The sequence below is a fragment of the Sparus aurata genome, chromosome 6 (genome assembly GCF_900880675.1).
Source record: "Sparus aurata chromosome 6, fSpaAur1.1, whole genome shotgun sequence".
In the NCBI taxonomy this organism is placed as follows: Eukaryota; Metazoa; Chordata; class Actinopteri; order Spariformes; family Sparidae; genus Sparus; species Sparus aurata.
In genome coordinates, this window is record NC_044192.1 from 3,327,372 (window position 1) to 3,350,124 (window position 22,753).

Sequence of the window (22,753 nt, forward strand, 5' to 3'; positions counted from 1 at the left end):
CAGTAAACTGAATATCTTTGTTGTGGACGGAACGAGATATTTGATGACGTCATCTTGTTTTGATGATATTTATTTAGTTTTGCTTTAGAGAAGAGAAGTTTTTCCTCTGCTGATAAAACTGACGAGCTGAAAACAACTCCCGCTACTTTCTGCTGTCACTTTCACTTCCGTCTGTTATACAGATTCCGGGTTCACAGCTCTCCACCCCGGAACATGAATAACACAGAGAACTACAGAAGACGGTTCAGTGTCCGTTACTAAACCACAGAGCGACGGCGTTACACCCGTTACTCGTTACTTTATCTACTTGTACTCGACTACAGTTCAACAACATCCGGAAGGTTTCAGTTCATCACAAGAGTTTATTAGAAACTTTTAGAGTCGCAGCAGGAACGAGACGACGCCCAAACACACACAAGCACTAACGCAGGCGCGCGCGCGCACACACACACACACACACACACACACACACACACACAGCAGTAGTGACGCCATATTTTTAACGCCTATCTCGAGATAAAACTCAGCATCATTCTGCTGTAATTCTTCTATAATTGATCCAATCAATACTATCGATGTGCGCTGATTATCAGGGTGCCTGTGACGTCACCGGGCGCTGAGCAGGTGTCTCGTGCGCACTAAAGCAGGAAGCAGCCTGATTAACATCCAGCATGTTTCCACATTGTTCCTGTTGAGATGAAATAAAGTGAAATGACAAAGTGTCAGTGATGATGATCAGTTTTCTTACCGTCTCCAGAGCAGCTCAGCAGACAGAGACACACGAGAGGAAGAAGCTCCATAGTTGTTGATGTCCTCTGAGGACTCATCGCACTGATGGAGGCTCTAAAATAACGGAACCTCACAGAAAGCGACGACACCCTGACTGGTTTCTCAAACACTTTCGGTTTCGATGTTCGACACTTCCTTTGCAAATATTTCAGAATAAAAGCAGCATCGCCACATATTTTAGCTATGAGTAACCTCGCTGCGTCAAAGCACCGTCAACTAAAAGTCTCTATGTCATCGGTCAGATTGAGAGATTCCTCGTGGCAGAAGTTAACAATGTGTTTAAACTCAGTGTTTTCAGAGTTGATGGAGAGAACATGAGCTCATCTCACAGGAGTGTCAGAGGTGTTTAACCCAGGAAGAAGACAGAAAGACAGACGGAGAGAGAGAACATGAGGATGATGTGAAAATCCTGTTCAGTTTATATTCATGCAGCTCAGAGCGGATGATGATGAACTGAGTTTATTCAGAGAGTCCAAAGTCCAACACAAAACATCCAGAAGGTTCCAGGTCAGAACAGAACAAGAGTTTATCAGAAACCATCACACACACACACACACACACACACACACACACACACACACACACAAAACAAACATACATACAAACCTGTCACACACACAAAACACACATACACAAAACAAACATACCCAACACATGCACACACACACAAAACACTCTCTCTCTCACACACACACACACACACACACACAAACCCCTCACACACACACAAAACAAACATACCCAACACATGCACACACACACAAAACACTCTCTCTCTCACACACACACACACACACACACACAAACCCCTCACACACACACAAAACAAACATACCCAACACATGCACACACACACAAAACACTCTCTCTCACACACACACACACACACACACACACACACAAAACACTCTCTCTCTCTCTCACACACACACACACACACACACACACAACCCACCCCTCATCCTGAAGCTGCAACAGTTCCGGTATAAACCTTTCAGAATAAAAGCACCACCACCAGGCCTGCAGCAACCATCGGATGGGTGTTGGCCCACTCAGAGGAGGGAAGTAACAAAGCACAAACACAAATCAGACCTCTGCTGAATGCTGTTGTGTCACATATAAGACAGTGGAGGAAATAACTACTGCATGAATGTTGAACCAGAAAGATTACAACATTACCTCCAACAGATTTCTGTGAAGCCACAGTCCCAATAAAAAGCACAAAACCTCAGGAAACTGTTAAACTAATGCTTTGAGACGAGCAGGTTTGTTGTTCATGAATGTATTCAACTGCTGATCAAAACTAAAAAAATACTTAAAGGATTCCTATTATGATTTATACTTTTGTTCCCCTTTCTTTCAGCCACTGAAAGAAGTTCTTCTGCATGTAAAAGATAGTGAAAGTTATAAAGGTCAAAGCCTGTCAGAAGCTCCTCTCTCCCACAGAAAACACTGCCCCTGAAACGCCTCGTCACTTGTTCCACCTTTAATTCTGTGACTTTGTGACATCACACCATGTCTCAGATTTCACTTTTGCATAATTTCTGAGTTCGGTACTTAAAAATAGTTTTAGCACAGCTGTTCTGTTGTCGTTACAGGTGCTGGGTCAGATGTGTCAGAGTCGACCAATCAGAGCAGGCTGGGTAGTCAGGAGGGGGGACACAGAGCTGTATGATTTAGTGATGAAAATAAAACAAGAGTATTTCATTTCTTGACATTTTGTGAGTTTATTTTTTTCAGTTTTTCACAATAAAGGCTCAGAGAACTTGTGAAACAAACACATCTTCCAGCTGAAATAATCAGACTGTCGATTCTTGTGGTACAAAGTGGTACTACGAGACAGGACAGGCCCGGGATAGCCTGGTTAGCATGCTAAAGTTAGCTCAGCAACTCTCTGCAACACAGTAATGAGACATCTCTGAATGTAAAGCCGGTTGTTTCTTCACACTCTGTTGATAATTTTAGTTCATTTTTTGAAACTCAAATTTTGGCCATATCTCACAAATTGCTCCTTTAAAAAAACAGTCATATAAATAAATCATGTCTTACGGTATTGGTGTTGCCTTTTAAAGCTGGTTTCTAGAAACTTAATTTACGATTCTTATATCTATTCTTTAGATAAGTCCGGCTGGAGGAGTATTGTCCTGGTTGAGTGCAACATAAAAAAAGGTTGTTTGGACATTCGGTATCAAAATGAACCAGCTGTGCTGAGCGATGGCAGATTTAAATAATCAGGAAGCTGAAACACCTTCCATGTCACATTTTAAAGCATTTATTTCTGGCTATATCTCTAAAAACAATTCTTTTAAGTTATTGATTGATACAAGATCTTTAAAGTCTGTTCATTGTTTGTCCAAACGTCTTCTCTTGGCTGGAGTGTCTGATGACTGTCCTCTCTTCCTTTTAGGTGCCATCTTCTTCTTCTTCTTCTGTAATCCTGGTGGCTTGACCTTCTTCTTCTGTGGTCCTATTAGTGTTTAATTGACATGAACAGGACAAAACTGAATTGTGCAGGTTCACATTTCTTCCAGTCAGTAAGTGTTCAGATAGTAAAACATAAATAAAACAAAAGATACCTGTCTTCTGAGTTTGTCTGTTGGACGTTGTCTTCTCTGTTCGGGTCAGAACCATCCTCCTCTGAGTCGGAGCTTTGTGTTTCTGATCAGTCTTCAGCTCGACCTCCACAGGATAGTGGTCACTGATACTCAGAGTCTTGGAAATGAAATACAGTCATATTCTGAGTTATGATTCTGATGTTCTCTTTTTAAAAACACATTAAACGGTTCATGATAACGAGCTTCTTACTTCCTCGTCAGTCAGCTTGAACTCTCTCTGGAAGTTGAAAGTCTTGGCCGAGCCGGGGACGACCGCGTTCAGCATGGTCTGTCCGTACACCACGATCCTGTCGGCAGAAGATGCATCTCAAACTTTAGAAACGATTAAACAAGACAGAAACACGGATTGAGCCGCGTCTCACCTGTCGTAGGTGTGGTCGTTTAAGTTACTGGACGTGGTATCGACATCATCCTCTATCAGCCAATGGTAGTGAGCCGAGCAGATGCGGATCATTCCCTTCTTCTTCTTAGAGAGGTAACGTCCATCTGCGTTAAAGTCCCCCAAAATCATGATTTTCTGAAAAACAAAAACCACAACCAGAATAATTTGCAGTTTTTTTAGGAGTCTGGGCGACAGAGAGGAAGCCAATAATGGTTGCTGGTCAACAGCCCAGCACACCTGTGTTTCCTTTTCTCTGAAGACAGCAGGTATCTGTCTCATCTGTCGTCCATCAGTCATGTTCTTAATTCATTCAGTGCATCATTATGTGCTCTCAGCTGTAAATACATATAAAAGTTAAATGATGGAGTGCCCGACAGCGTGCTCAGTCTTTGGCTCTTTATCACACTCAGATTTTCATACTGTATCTGCATTCAGATATGAAACAGCCATAAAGTGACAGAAAGCTGAAGAACATTTCCCAGAGTTGAAACGTGTCCAGGAAGGAAAGAAAACATCTGTATGTAAAGAAAATACAAAAATGCTAAGAACTTAAGTTTAAATGTAAATAACTCAAATTATCGACAGAATGTCAAGAATTGTAATGTGTTGCCGGGATATCTAATGAAGTTGGCATGCTAACCAGCTAGCCATTAGGCACATTATACCTCAAGAAGTGATCAATAACACCAACATTCCCCTGGTGCTCAGCATACAGTCACTTTATATGACCAGCTTTGTTTGTGACGACAGAACCAGATATTTTCAAACTAAAATGTTAATTGAATTTTTATGTGATCTTTGTGTCTAAACCTAACCAGAATGTAAGAACAGCGTTGTTAAAACATAAACTAAATAAAAAACTGAACATAAAGAAAAGTTCCAGCATATCTGAGGTTTGTAGAAACGCACACTGCCAACATTCACTCTGGTGTTTGTCACTATCAGACCTACATTAGTTCTCCACTTCTTCCTGATTGCATCGACCACGTCGTGCAGCTCGTCCAGCTCCTTCTGTGAGTCCTCGGGCTTCGTGTGGACCGGGATCAGAACCAGGTCTTTCACAACTGTAACACACAGAAACGTTAAACACACGTGGACACATTCAGACATAAATGCAACAACAGGAACATTCAGCACAGACCTGTAGATGGACAGCTGAAGCGCAGGATGAAGGGCTCTCTGGCAAAGACGTCCTCGTCTCCAACCTGATTATCTTCATACTGATGACAAGCTTCCAGCGTCACCTCGTCCTTTCTGACACACACACACACACACACACACACACACACACACACACACGAGAAAAAGTAATTTTGGTCATAAAAATAAAGGTCGTAATTGCTTCCAGTGATGTCACTCACTGGCTAAGCTGCATTGTGGGTAATGTAGGCGGCATGCTTTGGAATAAAAAGGTGATATGTGTGGTTCTGCTGGATCGATCCAGTGTTACAGGAGTGCAATCATAGAACAGTGGACTGCTTGTCAAAACCTGGAGCCTACATTACCTACAATGCACTTTAGCCACTGATTGACATCATTCTTTCAGACAACTCATGCTGATTCTATCCTTTATGAAAATGTCACTTGATGTCAGTCTCACACTTCCTCTGAATACTTTCTCATGTGAATGCCAGTTTTAATGTGAACTGGACATTTTCACAAGTGGCTTTTTTTCACATCACATGTAGAATTTGTAAAAACACACACAGTGGCATCACGACCCTTCATAACAGCTTTAATTTCAGAGGGATCTCCTTCATTTATTTTACGGGTTGGAGATGAGTTTCCTACCTGTAGAAACAAACAAACTGCTCCTTGTAGGTGTCTCGTCCCAGCTGACTGCTGGCGATCATGGAGTATGGACGGGTTCGGTTCCAGCTGAGGGAATCAGAAACAGAAGGAGATTATTACTCAGTTTAGAAGTGTGTGTGTGTATGTTTCTCAGGTCAATTTCAAAAGTCTGTTTGGGGTTTTGCAACATCAGCAGTTGAGCCTGATTACCACAGAACAGTTTCTCCTCTTCACATTTAAAAACAGGCTCGTTAATTTAGTATGAAGGTATCACGAAGGTTTCCTTCCGGATTTCAACGTAAAGGACGACATGAGAAAAACAAAAAACAAAAAAAACATTGTTTCCATAAGTAGTCCAAGATTCATATCCTGCTGAACTTAGTACTTCCTAGACTACTTGCATGAATAATATGAAGTACTTTTACTGCGTACTTTTCGAGATATACTCTGGGACTGGGGTTGTAACCATAGTAACGGACATGCTCTTATTTTCTCCGTTCATCGATCATTGCAGAACTGACGATGCATTCAGGTGTGCTCTCAGACAATGGGAGATGGGAGATGTCAAACCTGGAGGGAACTGTGTTAAGCAGGCGCCACCTACTGGACATTAGGGTTGATACACTTTCCTTTGTTGGTGCTATTTAGGCCGCTCTCATGTCAGAACCATGTGACCGTCCCAACACAATCATAATGTGATAAAATATAAGAAACACTTTCTTATTTATGACTTATCAGAATATTATGTCACTGACTTCCTCATGCAATTCCCAGGGATCGTGACTGACTCAGAATCAGAATCAAAATTCCTTTATTGTTCCTGCAAACGGGGATATTTGTGTGTCACACAGCAGCCTGAGGACAGTTCAATTTAACAATAAACAATAATAATAGTACAAAATAAACAATTTAATAAAAAAGTAAGAAATATATTCTTATGCACATAATATGTACAAGAGCCCCCCGCCCCTTTCTGTGACATCACCCACATGAAATAATCATTCACATTTAATTTCATTCATTTTATGGTAAAAGTACAGAACAGAAATCAATAACACTTGAGCTGAAGTGTCCAGATTACCTGATTTCACCAAATCACAACATTAAAGTAATGTAACCTGATTACATTCCGTTAGTATTGGAATAATAACAAATAAAAATTTGCTTTTTATCCAATTAATAACTATGTAGATGTGATAGTACTGTTAATATTTGGTTTCTTTTTAAATTCACCCTCTATAGCCAACACAGACTGAGAGACTACAGGAAACTGAATGCAGACAGATGCCCCGGTGGGGACTCGAACCCAGAACAAGGACAGACACTATGGTGACCAGACGACTGCTCTACCAACTGAGATAAACATCTTTCAAAGTTGCAGACACTCCAGCTGGATCCCCGTAAACCACGTAAAATAAGTCCCGCCCACAGATTCTCTGACGAATCCAGGTGGTGCGGGCCAAAAGGGGCGGTCTCGCTCGTTTCCCGCGTTAAGTCAGTGCATTTCCCTCCAAAATTTAAGATGCCTATAATAATGGCTGACTGATCGTCACTCTGTTTGGAGCTGCTCTTCTCTGAGGACACGAACACGGTGAGTAAACTGTTCTGTACGAATCTGCTTTATGTGTCCAGTTACCTGCTCAGTACAGGTGTATTCATGTCTGTGTGGGAGGTGTACAGATCAGTTATGACCTACAGATCTCAGGTAATAAGCCCAGGTGATGTTCCTTCATATATCAGCGAGCTCCACATAGTAACTACCTCCATGTTGTCTAAGCCGAAGTTCTACATATGTGCGGGTTAAATGGAGCCAGCCTCCCTCTCATGTCGGTGAGATTTGTTTTAGTCTCAAATGTTTCTGAAATAACTCTGAACAGAAGCTGAAGACGTCTCATTTAACTGTTAAGTGTTGAGGTGAATTCGGCTGGAACATAATCCTTTAATTACATCCAATTAAATCCGCGATGGACGTTGTGTTTTGCTCGGTGCACCAAACTCCATTGTGATTTTGGTCGTTTTATCTCTGCCATGTCTATAACATGAATAATGCACAGATAATTAAATGTAGGTCTCTTTCTCAAAACAAGTTGGTAGTTTCAGTCAAATCGGCATGGAACTTTTTTTTTAAATGTATGTATTCTTTAGAACGGTATGAAATCTGGTTAGCTAACGTTTGCTGGTCAGTCAAGTGAGTGGTTGTGTTGTGTTAGCTAGCTGACTTTAAAGTTGTTGGAAACACGATAGCAGCGGCTCAGCTGCCTTTATTCACGGGTAAGGACACATGAACCGGGTACTGACACTATAACAAGCCTATAAAGATGTCTGAGTCATTTAATCGACGTGTTTTTACAGATTGGTTTGCATGTTAGCGAACGTGTGTTTCTGTTGTAGAGTGTTAGCATGACGCCATTATCCTGCTGTGCAATGTTAGCTTGTTATTACTAGCATCGTTACAGCCGAATAAGTGAGTACAGCACAGTTAGCTTACAGGCTCCATGTGTTTAATAATGTCTCAGTATGTTAGTATGTCAGCATCTAGAAGGTTATTTTGAGCAGCTAAAGTAGTTTAACACACAATATGCAGCCTCATTGTAGCCTGTACAGAATGGATTCAGTGTGTTTGTCTCAGTTCTGGTTTAATGTGTCACTACACTGACTCCCTGTGTGTCAGAAGATAGACTTTAAAATCATATTACTTGTATCTAAAGCACTAAATGTTTTCAGGTCTTAATACAGTTGGTTTACTTTTAGTTTACCTTAAAAAAAAAAAAACTTAAATAAAAACATTTTTATTTAATCAGATTATAGTAGATTTTACAGTGCAGAGTGATGTGAGACTCCTGAAGTGATGTCATGCACATGGTTACAGACTGCTATTTTATTCTTTATCATGAAATTATAGTCCTGTAAGAAATCCCCTTTTTGCCGGATGTGTCTGTAGTCTGATTAAATCTTCTTATATATATATATATATATATATATATATATATATATATATATATATATATATATGTATATATATGTGTATATGTGTGTGTATATATATATATATATATATATATATATATATATATATATATATATACATATGTATATATATGAATATATATTTATTTATATATATTCATGAATATATATTTATGTATATATATTTATATATATATATATATTTATATATATATACACACAAACACACATATGCATGTAGTCATCATGTTATACTAAAGTACTTCCTCCTCTCTCTGAACAGTGGGACTTGTCTTCAGCTTCAGGTGGAACAGCTCTGACCTGTATGGTGATCAGACCCGGAGAGGAGAGACACCTGGTCCAACAAGGTCAGTGCAATGGAGGTGCAAAAAATTAAAGGCAGAAAGTGTGAGATTTGTCAGTTGCTGTTCATTAATACTCTAGGATCAGTTAATGATTCTAGTCTAGTGGAGTCTCATTCTCAGGTCGTTGCATACCGACAGTTTGGCTTGGCAGAAGCCACGACAGTGTCACTGTTGGAACACAAGTCTCTCTCCCTCTTTTTCTGTTTGTTTTTTAAAAAAAACTAATCAGAAAGGCAAACAAATTTGCAAACAAGCAATGTACAAGTAACTTAAATGGGAAATCAAAGAAGTAAAAGTAGTATTTTAAATGGGTTTTACAAAGTGCAATTTTGTAGGCAACTGGCCTTGTTTCAGTTCAACATGTGTTTAGAACGCCTGCATTTTTTCGATCTCATTTATAAATAATATGATTATATTTTATTCAACATGTATATCTCCACTGTTCAGCCACAATATTAAAACAACTGACAAGTGAAGTGATCATTGATCATCTTGTTACAATCAAATGTTCTGCTGGGAAACTTTGAGTTCTGTCATTTCTGTGGAGCCTCTTTGACAAACACCACCCACCCAAACACCGTTCAGACCAACTACACCCCCTCATGGCAAAGAACCCAAGGTGTCAAACTGGCCTTCTCATTGTCCAGATCCCAATCCAGTTGAGCATCTATGGGATGCGCCAGAACCAACTCCTATCCATGTTGGGGCCCCCATGGATCATTCTTGGCTCAGACTGCATCCAGTGGAAGCTCAGTTGGATTGAGATCTGGGGAATCTGGAGGCCAGGTTGACACCTTGAGCTCTTTCCCACGTTCCTCGGGTCGTTCCTGAGCAGTTTTTGCAGTGTTGCAGGTGTGTTGTCCTGCTGGGGGGGCACTGCCATCAAGGAGTGCTGCTGCCATGAGGGGGTGTACTCGGTCTGCAGCTGTGTTTGGGTGACTGGTGTTTGTCAAAGAGACATCCACATGAATGCTAGGACTCATGGTTTCACAGCCGAACATGACATTGGAACACAATGATCAGTGTCATTTATTTCACCTGTCACTGGTTCTAATGTTGTGGCTCTCAGTGTTTACACATGTTAAATACTTTATGAATTATATCAAATAAATGCATTTAGGCACTGTAACACAGACTTATATTTCCTCTTGGTAAAACAAAACCTGTTTAAAATACTTCCACTTCCTTTGAACCCTGTGGGTTTTGAGCTGGGACTGAAATGGACAGCTTCATTTATGTAGATTCATCATTAGCCTTAGCTTATTCGCCCAGCAGGCCCCTAATAAGGATCATATTCAATTTCTGACTTGCAACTGTGTGGTAGTGAAGTTTTTGGATTAGAAGCAGTTCTTGTCGTCTCACTCATGGTAGAGGTGCAGCAAACTGAACTGCAAACACCAGCAGAATCACTGGAGACATGTTAATATCAGGTGGCCTGTGTAAGGTTTCTTTTGAGTGGTTATTAGTTTGTCTATGCCCTCCTGAGTGTATAAACTATGTTGAGCAGAGCCTGATGTTAACATTGGCGTTGTTATTCATGGTAGAATTGCAGCGAATTGAGAACTACAACACCAGCAGAAATCAGCAGAGACGTGTTGTTTTGGAGCTTGTGGTATAGAGCTTTCTAAGTACAAAAGTTCTGTAACAGCAATCAAGTTGTTAGTGGTCTGCCAGTCAAACCTGGTGTTATTATTGTAAGTTACAGGTTAACTTAACCAGACTTCAGCTATCTTCAATGGCAAATGCCCGAGTGCTGTCCATCGGAGCTGTAAGCTGTGTTTTCCATGAATGGCAGTAGTCAGGCCTTTGATCAGCTGCTGGTATTGGTAATAGCGTATCCTACGAGCCCTTGTGCTATCCCGCCAACTTACAGGTCCCTCATGTTCAGACACCTATGGTATGGTAGAAGCGTGCACAAAGTGTGCGTGTTTAGTTCGGGCCTCGTGCCTGGCTAGGGACATGCTCAGGGCCACGGTAAAAGCTAGCCTGACGCCACTGAAGCGGCTCAGGTCTCTGCCCTCATCTGTCCATGACAATTTCAATGGCGAGTTCAGTGAGCATGGACGCGATGCCTTTGCTTGAAGATAATGTTGAACTCTGTGATAAAACAAAATGAAAAAAAAGTTGCAGGAATTCAATTTCTTTGCAACTGTGTGTAACAGCATCCTGCTTGATAACACCATGCAGAGATCATTACAAAGCTGTTACAGGGCCCTCGGCCTCAATGCCCAGCAGACCACTAATAACGATCCGATTGTGCTGTGGTGACGTTTTTTATTTGGAAGCAGTTGATGTGGTGATGTTCATGGTTGAAGTGCAGGGAACTGATAGCTACAAACAGTTTGAGTGGTAGTTAGTTTGTCTGCGTCCCTCTGATTGTATTGAAGATTTGTTTTCAGTTCAGATACATCGCAACTCGAGTGCGCAAGTGTGGGTTCAGAGAGTGCTTGATAAGATTTATGAAGCCTTTGGAGTTGTTGTCTTGCGAACTGATAGCTACAGAAAGCTTGAGCGGTTGTTAGTTTGTCTGCGTCCTTCTGAGTGTATTGAAGGTTTCTTTTCAGTGCAGGTATGTCACCACTCGAGTACGAAAATGTGCATTCAGAGAGTGCTTGATAAGCTTTATGAAGCCTTGGAAATTGTTGTTTTGCTGGAGAAACATCGTGAGCTTTTCAGGTTAACAGTGTTGGCTAAAAAATGTTGAGCGCTGTAAGCTATGGCAACCAGTTCACCACCATAGAGTTCCAGGCACAAAAGTTTAGTAACAGCGTTCCAGTTGTTTGTCGTCTGCTAGGCAAACTTGGTTATCAGGCTTGTGTAAACCGACCAACCAGAGCAGACTTAGGCCCCACCTCAAAACCCACAGGATTCAAGGAGTGTTTTTACAGCTACTGGATAAACACAAAAAAATATGTTTAAAAAATATATCTTGAAATAAAATGTTGATGAAAATACAAGTCTTGTCACTGTTAACAACTCGACTCTCAGAGTCCTGTTAATAGCCCACAAAGTGCGTTATTTGACGACCTGAGAATGAGACTCAAAAATCGTCTGTCTTTCTACAGAATTGCTTTATGAATATACCGACATCACGTGTTGCAGGACACTGGCTTGTCTCGCATTTCCTCTTTCAGGTCTCAACTTTCTGCTTTTAATGCTCGATAACTTAACCTATAATAATACATTATGTTTGAGCAGCAAATATTTAATATTGATAATATGATTCTGCAAAGTAAGTAGTAACTAAATCTGTTAGACAAAGTGCAGTGAAAGTATGAATAATCTAGTTAAAAACTCAGTTTATGCAAAATATGAAAAGTATTTAACATGTATATCTACACTGTTCAGCGAAAACATTAAAACAACTGACAAGTGAAGTGAGCATTGATCATCTTGTTACAATCAAATGTTCTGCTGGGAAACTTTGAGTTCTGTCATTTCTGTGGAGCCTCTTTGACAAACACCACCCACCCAAACACCGTTCAGACCAACTACACCCCCTCATGGCAAAGAACCCAAGGTGTCAAACTGGCCTCCTTATTCTCCAGATCCCAATCCAGTTGAGCATCTATGGGATGCGTAAGAACCAACTCCCATCCATGTTGGGGCCCCCATGGATCGTTCTTGGCTCTGACTGCATCCAGTGGAAGCTCAGTTGGATTAAGGTCTGGGGGACCTGGAGGCCAGGTTGACACCTTGAGCTCTTTCCCACGTTCCTCGGGTCGTTCCTGAGCAGTTTTTGCAGCGTTGCAGGCGCGTTGTCCTGCTGGGGGGCACTGCCATCAAGGAGTGCTGCTGCCATGAGGGGGTGTACTTGGTCTGCAGCTGTGTTTGGGTGACAAAACCTCCATAATGACACAAAAAACCTCCACAATGACACACAAAATCTCCACAAAGACACTCAAAATCTTCATAATGACACACTAAACCTCCACAAATACGCACAAAATTTCCACAAATACGCACAAAATAACCTTCCATAAATATACACAAATCCTCCATAATGACACAAAAATCTCTACAAACCTCCACCAATACATGAACCTCCATAAAACTTCACAAATTCACAAAAACCTTCCATGAATACACACAAAACCTCCACAAATACACACAAAATCTCCACAAATACACACAAAATCTCCACAAAGACACACAAAATCTCTACAAATACATACAAAATCTCCACAAAGACACTCAAAATCTGCATAATGACACACTAAACCTCCACAAATACACACTAAACCTCCACAAATACACACAAAATCTGCACAAAGACACTCAGAATCTTCATAATGACACACAAAACCTCCCCAAATACACACAAAATACACAGTAAAAGTACATCATATTATTCATGCAAGTAGTCTAGGAAGTACTCAGTTCAGCAGTGTATGAATCTTGGACTACTTACTGAAACAGTGATGTTTTTTTTTTTTTTTCTCAAGTCGTCCTTTACATTGAAATCCGGAAGCATACCTTCGTGATACCTTCAGTTTGTTACCGGGAATAATTATTGTAAAAGTCTCGTATGTTTCATGGATCTGATGTGAGACTGCGTGTTAGTGTCTCGTATCTGCTGAGAGTTTCTGATTTTCTCTCTTTGTTGCTGCTCGGGACGCTTTACCAACCCAACATGTGTCTGTTTGACGTCCTGGGAATGAGACTCAACAATCAACTGTCTTTGTGGTGCGTTCAGGAACAGCTGGGACAAATCCAACTGATTCTACCTTTAACTTTAATAGTCTTTCAATTCTATTAGTATAACGTGAGCTTCAGTTAGCTTTGACCACAAATGTCCTTCAGAGGGAGACTTTTTACTCTGATACTCTGAGTACATGTCAGAGCCTGTAATCTATCACTTACTTAGTATCTGAACTTCTCCTGGAGGAACAATGTGTGGACTTTCCTCTGTCAGCAATATAATTATATGAACAAAATATCATGGCAATCGGCCGAATATTTGTTGTCTATTTCAGTCTGGACCAAAGTGGTGGACTGTCATACCACTGTCACTGTGGTACCACTGTACCACTGTCATGCCTTTTATTTATTTATTTAATTTTTTTAAAATGTCCTCATCAGAAAAATGCATATTATTTGTTGGTTTAGTGTTTCACATGTAAGAAAAACAACTTCTCTCACCTGCTGCTGTTGAGCTCTTGATGTAACTTCTCCATGGCCTTTCCGCTCTTATCGTTCACCTCCAGTATGACCACCACACTGTACTGAGACATGATCTGGAACAGACACAGTCAAAGCAGCGTGCTGTTTGAATGTGCTCATATCATACTGTGTACATACACGTTGTAAATCAGCCCAGGATAAAATGTTGGCAGATTATTGATCACTTTACATGTTAATGACCTGACTTTTATGTCAGCAGGTGGAGTTACAGGTGAGAAAGCTGCCAGGCCAGTCAGCGCTGTTTGAATCTGTCTTTCAACATTTGTTGAAGTGTGAAACCGCTGAGTAGTTTAAGGAGTCTGGAGTCATTTTCCAGTCGTGTTTGTGTCGACAAAAACCTGATATGTTTAATGGGAATTTGGATTTCTGAACCCTAAACAAGGGGATTTTGAGCATTAACCCAACCAGAGTGTAAGTACAGCGATGTCACAAGATGAAAACAGAACATAAATAAACATGTCAACATATCTGTGGTTCGCAGAAAAGCACATTGCCAACATTTATTCTGTTATCTGGTCGCTTATCGTCGTTGATTTTTCAGAGTATGTTATTATCAAAGAGTCACCTTGGTGAGGTGGCGGACCACAGTCTCGTCTGTGACTTTTTTCCAGCCAAGGTTCTTGACATTGAAGGCAGCTATCTTCATTGTGACTCGTGTTCAAACTGTGGAGGAAGGGAAAAAAAAAGGGAAGAGACGCAGAAGAAGCTGAGACGGATGAAGTGAAGTGTGGGAAAGTTAGAACGCTGTGGGTGGTTTCTGATGAGAATAAAGACGTCAGCTGACTTTTACACCACAACTTCTACAGTGTGATGGAGGTGACATTTTGAGTTTTATGGCTATTTGCATCTGTGATAACGCATCATAGTCTATAAGATGGCGACATGTAAATTAAATAGAGTCAGAGATGCAGTGTTTACCTCTGAAATGCAGGAGAGTTCAATTAAAAAGAAATAAAATAAAAGTAACGGAAAATAAAAATACTGAGCTACTTTCTGACACTAAACTTACCTTTTTTCCCCTTTTACACATTATATTTCAGTCAGTTGCATTCTCTCTTAGTTTTCCTCCCAATCCTACACTTTAAATGCACATCACAATGCTCAGCTTCACTGTCAACAACAATGTTAATTTCAAACAATGTTATGTTATAAAACTGAGTTGTGGACGTTTGCTTCACACAAATCTGTGTCCAGAACAACACTGTCAGCAGCTAATTTTCAAGTTTTAATATTTCTAGTCTTTAAAATAAAGCTGAAATTAAAGTAAAATAAAAAAAAAAGTTTTTAGTTTACAAAAGTAGAAAATGTTAAACAAACAGAAGAATAACTCACTAGTCAGGTTGAAAGAAGCTTATAATAAAGTGTCTCCTGTGTCTGCAGACGGACTAACGAGTGTGGAAACACTGAGCGACAGGAAGACTCTCTGCTGGTTCCCACACATGAATAGACCCACAGTGTGATATACAGCACACACATGCAAACCACCCAACAGCTTCTGCTATCAGTAAGTGTTTCCTGTCTGTAAGTGCTGCTCAGCCCTTAACCACAAGCATCGCAGCGCTCCGTCACTCATCAGCTCTGTGGAAAAGACCTGAAGAGAAATTTAAATGTGGAGAGTGTGCTTTTCTGCTTTTTCTCTGAAAGTGAGTGTAGACGATCAGTGTGTTGTTAGTTTAGCTTTAATCTGACCCACCAGATGGTTCAGTTACACAGAACCATCTGATAAAACTGTTTGGAAAAGGGCGGGCACCTTAAATAAATGTTTGGCAGATGATTGGACGAGCCATGTGTCTATCACAGGCTAACCAATCAGATCAACAGTAGGAGAGCATTACTAGGTACTCTTCTTCGCTATGCTAACCTCTGGAGGAGTCAGTCACCTCTCTCTGTTGGTTCAGTGGTTGTGTGTTCAATCAATGCAAAACTGAAGTCTAGAAAGACCATGATCATGATCCAGCTGCCTCGCACGGTAAACTTTGCTTAGAATCACCTCATAGTTTTGTATTAAATTAATTAGTACGATACCTGCACGCAGTTGAAAAACGCGAAAACACGCGCTGAAGTGCCCTCTTGGTTGGCAAAACACACTAAATTGCCCCCATGGCTGGTTAAAACATGGTAAACTGCCTTCTTTTGTGGCAAAAACGCACTCTAAATTGCCCTCTTGGGAGCCAAAATGAATGCCAAATTGCCCTCTTGGGAGCCAAAACGCATGCAAAAGTGCCCTCTTGGTTGGCAAAAACACGTGCTAAAGTGCCCCCTTCAGTGGCGAAAACATGCTGTATGTGCCCTTTTTTTTTTTTCGTCCCTGCCCTACAAAAAGTCTTTGCACGCCACTGCCTGCATTTGTCTTATACTGTTACACAATAATAATACACTCTAGTAACTTCTGTTGAACACTTGAATGGAGTGATTACTAATATACTGTTCTCCCAAAAAAATGATGATTACCTTCAGACCTTAATGCAGCAACTGCAGAGGCAGTTCATGTTTGAATTAAACAGGTGTGCAAGTTAGCAAATTTAAAAACTAATTTAAAACAACCTCACGACTGCTGTACTCTTCTTTTGTCATAACCTACAGATACATACAAAAATGTAAATACTTGATATAATATATTTTGTTTATTATTGTAGGTCAAGTAAGTTTCAAGGCCACACATTTGCTTCTGGAGTCAGACTCAGGTCATGTGACTCAGGTCATGTGACTTACTGTGCCTTCGTTTATTTTTAGATGTGTTATCTTAAGTTATTTTGGTGGACTTCCTCACTCTCTGACTCAAGACTGAAGTCAAAGTAAAACTCTTACTCTTGTTCACAACCAGGGTCTTGTCAGTTTTATGAAATTTCAATGCAGAAATCTTACATGTTAAACTTTAATGCAGAAATCTTACATGTTATATCTTTAATGAGGAAACAACAGATAGAGTTTATTTCAAAATGTGATAATAAGTTGTTTATATGGTTAAATGTTGTGTTAACATGGTGGGTTATGCTGCCGCCCTCCGGACATCCTTCTTCTTCTGACTCCCTGTCAGAGGTTAATTCAGAGAAAGACACAAACAAAACAGAAAATACAGTTCAGACAGAAGAAAATGTAAAAAAAGAGCAGAAACATCAGTTGACGTCTGACATCAGCGTCCATCGTTGGAGCTCTTACTAGTTGTATTCAGGACTTCAGTGACACCTGGTGTCAAAAAGAAGTATAAGATCATTCCTCAACACGTCTCATGAATGAGCTGATTAAAGCACCACTGTGGTTGATTATCTAATTTCTGGGGGACAGAGCTGAAGACAGATGGATCTTATTTTCACCCGACAACAAAGAAACATTAAATAAGAATATTTTTTTATTTTATAATCACAAAACAAAGAACATTCAAACAGACGAAAGCACCAAAAACCCCTTAATACCTTTTGTGTTGACCTTCAGTCTTAAAGGGATATTCCGGTGTAAGTTTAATCCATGGTCTAAATCACAGTGAAACTGTGTTAGACTCCCTCTCGAGAGATCAAGTTAGCAGACCGCTAATTTACAGAGTTTTATCAACCTCAGAAATGACCGCAGCTAAGCTAGCGGAGGTTAGATGCCCCGGACTATGTGCTGAGACCCTATTTGTACTGTTGCTGAAGTTTGGTGCTGTTCTGAGCATTATTTGTGGCTTTTTGGTGGCGGTTTATATTTGGATCCATTTACTGCAGTGTATTGTTGTCGTGCGGTCGTTTCTGAGGTTGATAAAACTCCGTAAATTAGCGGTCTGCTAACTTGATCTCTCGAGAGGGAGTCTAACACAGTTTCACGGTGATTTAGACCATGGATTAAACTTACACCGGAATATCCCTTTAATGAGTTTTCAGTTCTGGTTTGTGAATCTCACATACTGCAGGTCAAAGAGTACATTAATTATGTCAGTAAGGTACCTTTCTTCTTCGTTGGTTTTCCTCTGGGTTTATTTGTCTGACGTTTATTCTCCGTCAGCTCCACCTCCACAGGGTAGTGGTCACTGATCTTTTGAGTCTGGACGGAAAAACAAGTCAGAGAGAGTTTGTGAAGTTTATTGTATGAAAGTTTTTCAAACTGATCTCGGTCCAACTCCTTCATCCTTAAAGTCAGTCTCACCTTGTCATCAGAGAGACGGTAGGCTCTCTGGAAGTTGAAAGGTTGAGCTGAGTCTGGCTCAACGGCGTCTAACATGTCGTCTCCGTACACCACAATCCTGTTGGCAGGAAACGCCGTCACAATCAGGGACAAATGTGGTCGAGTGGTGAGGTTAAGACAGTAACCAAGTGAATACTATAACAACTATAGTGACAGAAAGTGTGTAAAGTTACCTGTCGTAGGTGTGGTCATTATTGTTGCTGCTTGTTGTGTCAGCATCTTCATCTATCAGCCAGTGGTAGGGCGGTTGGTATATGGAGACCTTTGCCTTCTTCTTTTTGGGGAGGTAACGTCCATCTGCATTAAAGTCCCCCAAAATCATGATGTTCTGCAAACAAAGCACTCAAATGATTCACATAAACATCATCAGGAAGAACAAACTAGACACAAAGACGAACTCTGTTGAAGTCTTCCAGAGTCACACTGAAAATAAACTGGGCGTCTCACAATTTATATCATCTATGCAGACGTACAATGGAAACAAATTAATAACAAGTCTTTTATCGTTCTTTTGTATCACAGAGTATTCAAAATATTAATGTCCTCTGTGACTCTGGATGAATGATGATAATGTTCTGTTTGTTGGATGTGAGAATAGAAAACTTTCCCTCAGGAGAAAATATGTGGACGGTGATTATTATTTTGATAATTAAATTCTTAATTATTTATTTTTTGATGAAGTAATTTAAATTATTTTTCAAAAGCTATAGTATCTTAAAGTCCCATCTCCAAATCAGTTAAGCAACAATTTCATGACTCATTCCAATCAAATAGTAATAATTATTATTATTATCATACGTTTAATTGTGTATCACTTACTTTAGTCCTACATTTCTTTTTGGCAGCTTTGACCACATCATCCAGAGCGCTCAGCTCCGTCTCTGCAGAGCCGGGTGTGGTGTGGACGGGGATCAGGACCAGGTTCTTCACAGCTGGAACCATAAATACAACCAGTAAGATGCAACAAACACACGCACGCACGTACACACACACACATACACACAGGTACCTGTCCTTCGCAAACTGAAGCGCACAACGAAGGGCTCTCTGGCGAGGAGGTCGACGCTTTTTTCATTCCACTGGTAGGATTTGATCGCCTTCACCTCATTTATCCTGAGCAGACACACACACACACACACACACACACACACACACACACACACACAGAGTCAGAAACTTTAGATGAACAGCATTTTACCCTAATTACCTTTAATGTCGGTTATTTTTAACCTTAAATTTAGTTTCAGAACATTGTTTTGAAGACCTTCTTACTGCATTGATCGATAACATTATGTTTGTGTTTTTTAGCAGGATGTCTTAAAACAAAACAGCATAAATATACAATACAATACAATATACAAATACAAATACAAAGATGCAACAATGTGTTTATAATTTTCCACATTATGGATGTGATGTGACGTGATGAGCACATAAGAAGCTCGATTTACGTTCAGAGTCAGTTATTCTCTTCTTACCTGTAGAAGAAGACAAACTTCTCCTTGCGGGACTTTCGTCCCAGAGGTTCACTGCTCTCCATGGCATACGGATGCTTTTTGTTCCTTCTGTCAAAAAAAAAACAAAACAACAAACACCTGGAACTCATTTTGTATCCGTCCATCGAAGAAAAATAATAGTTATGATTTATGTGTGAATACATCTGGATGTGTTTTTCTTGCATTGTGAAATTGACAGATGTGTATTCGTCCATGTGTAGACGATGTACCTAGAGGCGTTCAGTTCTGTGAGGAACTTGTTCATGGCCTTGCCGCTTTTATCCATCACCTCCAGCGCCACCACCAGGCTGTACCGAGACACAATCTGCAACAGACAAGTACAGGTGTTATTATTAACATTTAAACACCTTTGTTCTATTCTAGTGTGCCAGTAAGTTGTGAACAGTGTGTTGTTTTTAACATTAAAAGGTCATTTTTGGAGATTCTAAACAGAGGTGTCGATTCTATGATGAACATACAAACAACACATGTCACTCACATGTTTACGATCCGTAACAGACTAAGCTCTTTTCACTCAAATATGCTCATATTTATATTTTTTAATTCATTCTGTGATTTACTTTATTTCAATAAAGTAAATCATTACACACAGTCAGCACAGTGTGTTACCTTGATCAGTTGTGTCCGCACAAACCTATTGTTGGCCTTTTTCCATCCAAAGTTCTTCACATTGAAGGCTGCGATCTTCATATTCACTGAAAAAACAAAAAGACAAAAAACTAAATGTACTTTATTTTCAGAGGTTTAGATAAGACTAAGAGTTGGGAGCACATTGTTTTAAGTGCTTTTAAATGGAGTCATGCTGCTAACATTACAACAACCAAAACCAAACATAACAAACCACAATCAGTGATGAGTGGGAAATTGAGAGAAAGAAAGGGGGAAAATAGGACAGCAGGCGAAACAGAGGAAAAAAAACACAAAAACATATCTGACAGCATCAGACAGAAGATGGTCGTCTTTATATCACTGTATTTTTATTCACGTATTTTAAATAATAATTAATCAACACTCTGCTTGTAGTACACGGAGCAGGGAGGTGAGTTCATTTGTATTCAGCTGTTAAAAGATAAAACAACAATCGAGCAGAGAACTGTGTCCACTTTGATCTCTGCTGTAATATCAGGAAATAATCCCAGGGAAAGGAAACATAGTTAATGGTGTGAATAAACACAACTTCTAGTTCAAACTCTGACTCATTTCCTCAATGAAAGTTTTGAGGAATAGATTCTTCTGCAACTTATTTTTAGATGATTTCTTTTCTTATTCTTTCATTCACACTCTACAGAAACTTTCTGATTTAAATTTCCTGCTACTATTCTTTTATTCATTTATGTTTGTTCCTTCATGTATTACTAGTTTGTGTCTTGTCATCCCATGTGGGATGGCCGAGATATTGGCAAGACATAGACATAAATATAAACTAACTGATTATACAGTAAAAATGTTCAGTGTTCAAAAATTGAAATCATTTAAAACCTTCTCATGACTTTCTTCATCACTGCAGTCTGTAAAATAATGTCTTAGTGTCGGTCCGGCAGGTTGCCGCCAAAACTGACCCGACGTCACACATTGAAAATTACACACTTGCACATAAAACATGAAAAATGTTACTGCTGCAAAGTTAAAACTTGTTTGTAACATTGAAAAGTAGAAACTGACAACAACAATAAAACCTCACCTGTCTGGTTGAGATGAGTAAACTCAGATATCGGAGCAGCAGCAGACGATGTCAGAGTGTCGGCAGACGTGACTGAGAGTTTCAGCTGAAAACACTTTGAATAGACCGGGAGAATACCAGGAAGTTCATTAGCCAGCCCAAATTTTGCCGCGCTTTCACCCAATCAGTGACTCACAATAAATTCCCAAATCGGTGCTGAATGGAGATGATTCATTTCCTGTCCGCAGCGGAGGAATGTTACATGACGTTTGAATAAGATTACATTTTCTGCTACTTTACACTTCTACTCTACAACAGTTCAGATTAAATCATCATTGTTTTAACTGTACTAGTTTTTAAGATTATAAAATGCAATCCATGGTCTAAGTCATAGTCTTGACTTGTGACCTCGTACAGAAAAGCAGTTTGAGCTTGTCGTGTTCTGATTTTCCTGAGATATGGTGGAATATAAAGTAACATATAATGTGTTTAAAAGCTGAAAGATGTTCTGCACAAAAATTCTGAAAGCCGGACTTCTGAAATAGCTAAGATCAAGATAATTAAAGTCATCCTGACTTCAAAACAACTCAGACTCACCGATCACAATAAGACAAAAACAGAAGATGAGCTGATTGACTAACTGAGTTGAAGGTGAGAAGTGATTTGTAGAAAAGAGGCGGCAAAAAATGATGAAAAGATTATAAAATGCAATCCATGGTCGAAGTCATAGTCTTGACTTGTGACCTTGTACAAAAAAGCTTGTCGTGTTCTGATTTTCCTGAGATATGCTGGAACATAAAGTAGTGTAAAGTATATAATGTGTTCAAAAGCTGAAAGAAAACGGCTGTGCTGAAAGCTGAAAAATCAGCCAGTCTTCTGAAATAGCTAAGATCAAGATAATTAAACTCATCCTGACTTCAAAACAACTGAAACTCACCAATCACAATTAGACAAAAACACAAGATGAGCCGATTGAATAACTTGACAGAGTTGAAGGTGAGAAGTGATTTGCAAAAAAGAAAAAATGGCAGGTAAAAGGTCTATCAGTAGGTCAGGAATTTCCTTCCCAAATGTTTGAAACAACAGAACTGATTGTGTTCCCTTTTTTTTTTTTTTACTCTATTAAAATATATATTTCCTCTATTAAGGAAGTTTTTTTTTGTTTTGTTTTGTTGTTAACATGCAACATACTTTCTTTAGGTAATGTTATAATAACAGAAATGAATGTTTGCAGGAATATAAAACATAAACAAAACTGTTTTCACGTTATAGTTTAATTACATCAAATATGAAAAACACATCCATAGTTCTGATCTTCAACTGAA

The 22,753-nt window shown here is 39.7% G+C and overlaps 2 protein-coding genes and 1 pseudogene across 4 annotated transcripts in view; all 3 read right to left on the reverse strand.

The window, feature by feature from the left end:
* LOC115583229 (programmed cell death 1 ligand 1-like) overlaps positions 1–974 on the reverse strand; it is a 102,950-nt gene extending 101,976 nt beyond the window's left edge. The window contains exon 1 of one of the 3 annotated variants that reach the window (XM_030419854.1): positions 749–974. In XM_030419854.1, coding sequence (XP_030275714.1) covers positions 749–827 — 79 coding nt within the window. In that variant the 5' untranslated portion in view covers positions 828–974. The remainder of the gene's footprint in view (positions 1–748) is intronic. The other 2 variants (XM_030419855.1, XM_030419856.1) reach the window with 2 other exon arrangements.
* Positions 975–2,507: 1,533 nt separating this feature from the next.
* On the reverse strand, positions 2,508–15,683 carry LOC115583256 (deoxyribonuclease-1-like). Its single transcript, XM_030419906.1, has 10 exons — positions 15,426–15,683; positions 14,659–14,756; positions 14,052–14,146; positions 5,578–5,664; positions 4,928–5,040; positions 4,738–4,850; positions 3,767–3,921; positions 3,595–3,691; positions 3,366–3,501; positions 2,508–3,256 (listed from the first exon to the last, which is right to left on the reverse strand). Exons 2-10 carry the CDS (start codon positions 14,737–14,739, stop codon positions 3,132–3,134), a joined length of 1,002 nt encoding a protein of 333 aa, XP_030275766.1. The 5' UTR covers positions 14,740–14,756; positions 15,426–15,683; the 3' UTR covers positions 2,508–3,131.
* A 1,231-nt stretch (positions 15,684–16,914) lies between these two features.
* LOC115583300 (deoxyribonuclease-1-like) lies at positions 16,915–21,504 on the reverse strand (annotated as a pseudogene).
* Between the last annotated feature and the right edge of the window lie 1,249 nt (positions 21,505–22,753).

Bases quoted from the DNA above. Each gene is read 5' to 3' on its own strand.
- LOC115583256 (XM_030419906.1), bottom strand. From the start codon at position 14,739: ATGAAGATAGCTGCCTTCAATGTCAAGAACCTTGGCTGGAAAAAAGTC. The intron at 5,665-14,051 runs GTGAGAGAAGTT...TGATTCCCTCAG, and splicing joins CAAGAGCTCAACAGCAGCAG to CTGGAACCGAACCCGTCCAT. The intron at 5,041-5,577 runs GTAGGAAACTCA...TGTGTGTGTCAG, and splicing joins CAGTTTGTTTGTTTCTACAG to AAAGGACGAGGTGACGCTGG.